At 26.0% G+C, this 1,602-nt stretch overlaps 1 protein-coding gene across 1 annotated transcript in view; it reads right to left on the reverse strand.

Moving 5' to 3' along the window:
• Positions 1-164: 164 nt before the first annotated feature.
• Positions 165-1,602, reverse strand: part of LOC105450618 — a 6,992-nt gene continuing 5,554 nt past the window's right edge. Inside the window, exons 4-7 of the mRNA XM_011690552.1 lie at positions 1,029-1,181; positions 696-949; positions 459-618; positions 165-301 (exon numbers count right to left, since the gene is read on the reverse strand). Of these exons, the coding sequence (XP_011688854.1) occupies positions 165-301; positions 459-618; positions 696-949; positions 1,029-1,181 (704 nt within the window). The remainder of the gene's footprint in view (positions 302-458; positions 619-695; positions 950-1,028; positions 1,182-1,602) is intronic.

The following is a 1,602-nucleotide window of genomic DNA, read 5'->3' on the forward strand; positions in this document are numbered from 1 at the left end:
GTGCTCTTCCAATATGATTAACAAATATTATAGAAAGAGATATAAGTATATATCTTATAATTTATATAAAAACAAAAATAAAAGCAATTAATCAGTCTTCTTTATATCTCTTAATTCTAAATTGAAATTATAAGTGATAGTTCTTTAAAAATCACGTTATATAACTATTGATCATTTTCATGCGCTTCAAGCTTTTTCCTTTCAGCATCATATCGTTCTTTAGCCCTTTTTAACCATTTTTGTATTGATTTCTCTAGTTCTATTTCAGTGTACGTCGAATTAGAATATTCAATACCGGCAGCTGTAACAAAAGTAATTTTATACATGTTATATAATTGATCAATCTATTTATCTTTTTAATGAATTATTATTTACTAATAGTGAATACAAATATACATATACTTATTACTACGAAAATATATTAAAATTTAAAATATTTTTATAAATAATATATTTACCTAATAACATTTTTGTAATTTGAAGGTTACAAAATTTTCTTTTAAGTTTAGCGCCCAACCAACTGTATTTTTGTGCAAGTTCATTACTAATCAGTCGGCATAAATTTCGTTTTATAAAATTGTACGGAGATGTGCCTCCTATTGAACATGTATCTGTAGTCTGTAATAAAAACGCATATTACAATATAATATTAAATTCTTGTTTTGTAAAATTTATGTAAAGCATATTTATTTTACCGAACGTTTAAAGTTCTCTTTTATTTTTAAAAATTGCTCCACAGCCTCTTCAATATCTTCCACAGTTTTCAATGGTAGATCAAAAGAATGATAAATTGATTTTTCATTTTGCCGCTGGTTATCTTGATTTTGTCGCATCAAATTTCCGGTTATTATAGCATCTTTTATTTTTCTCAAATCATCTGCCATCTGCCACAACTGAGTTTTGAAGTAACTTTGCTGGCGAATAATTTCTTTAAAATATTTTGCATTATCTATAGAAAAATAATGTTACTTTTAAAATATTACATCTATTTATTTAACAATGACCATTTTCAATTCTCAAAAAAATACCATTATTATCAGTGAATAAATGAGGGGCATTACTAAAAAAAGCGTCTTTGCATATGTCATTAGTGTTATTTTGCAAGTTATGCGTTGATGTACTTGGTGTTTGTTCGGATCCTTTCGTGTTTGAGTTTAAATTCTTCTTAATATTTATTGTTTCTACAAAAAAATCAATATTACAACTACAATTTATATTATAAAAGATTTTATCTTTTATGTTACAAACTATACTCTGAAAGTAGAGACGTATGTATAAAGCACTATAAATATTTATAAAATATTAGGAATATACAATTCTCTTTATATATATTTATATATATATATATATATATATTATATATATATATATATGTATATATATACACTGCTCAAAAAAATTATGAATTAAATGAATGAATTATTGAAAAAATTATATATTATTCGGTGTGCACTATAGGTAGGTTGGCGATCGGATTTTGCACACCGTGTGTATGTGTGTATGTTTTACATACGCCCGCACTTACACAATGTGCAAAATTCGATTGCCAACCTCCTTATGGTGCACATCGGATAACTGAGTCGACAAGGCACACAGGGGATA

The sequence above is a fragment of the Wasmannia auropunctata genome, unplaced genomic scaffold (assembly GCF_000956235.1).
Source record: "Wasmannia auropunctata unplaced genomic scaffold, wasmannia.A_1.0 LD336060.1, whole genome shotgun sequence".
Lineage (NCBI taxonomy): Eukaryota > Metazoa > Arthropoda > Insecta > Hymenoptera > Formicidae > Wasmannia > Wasmannia auropunctata.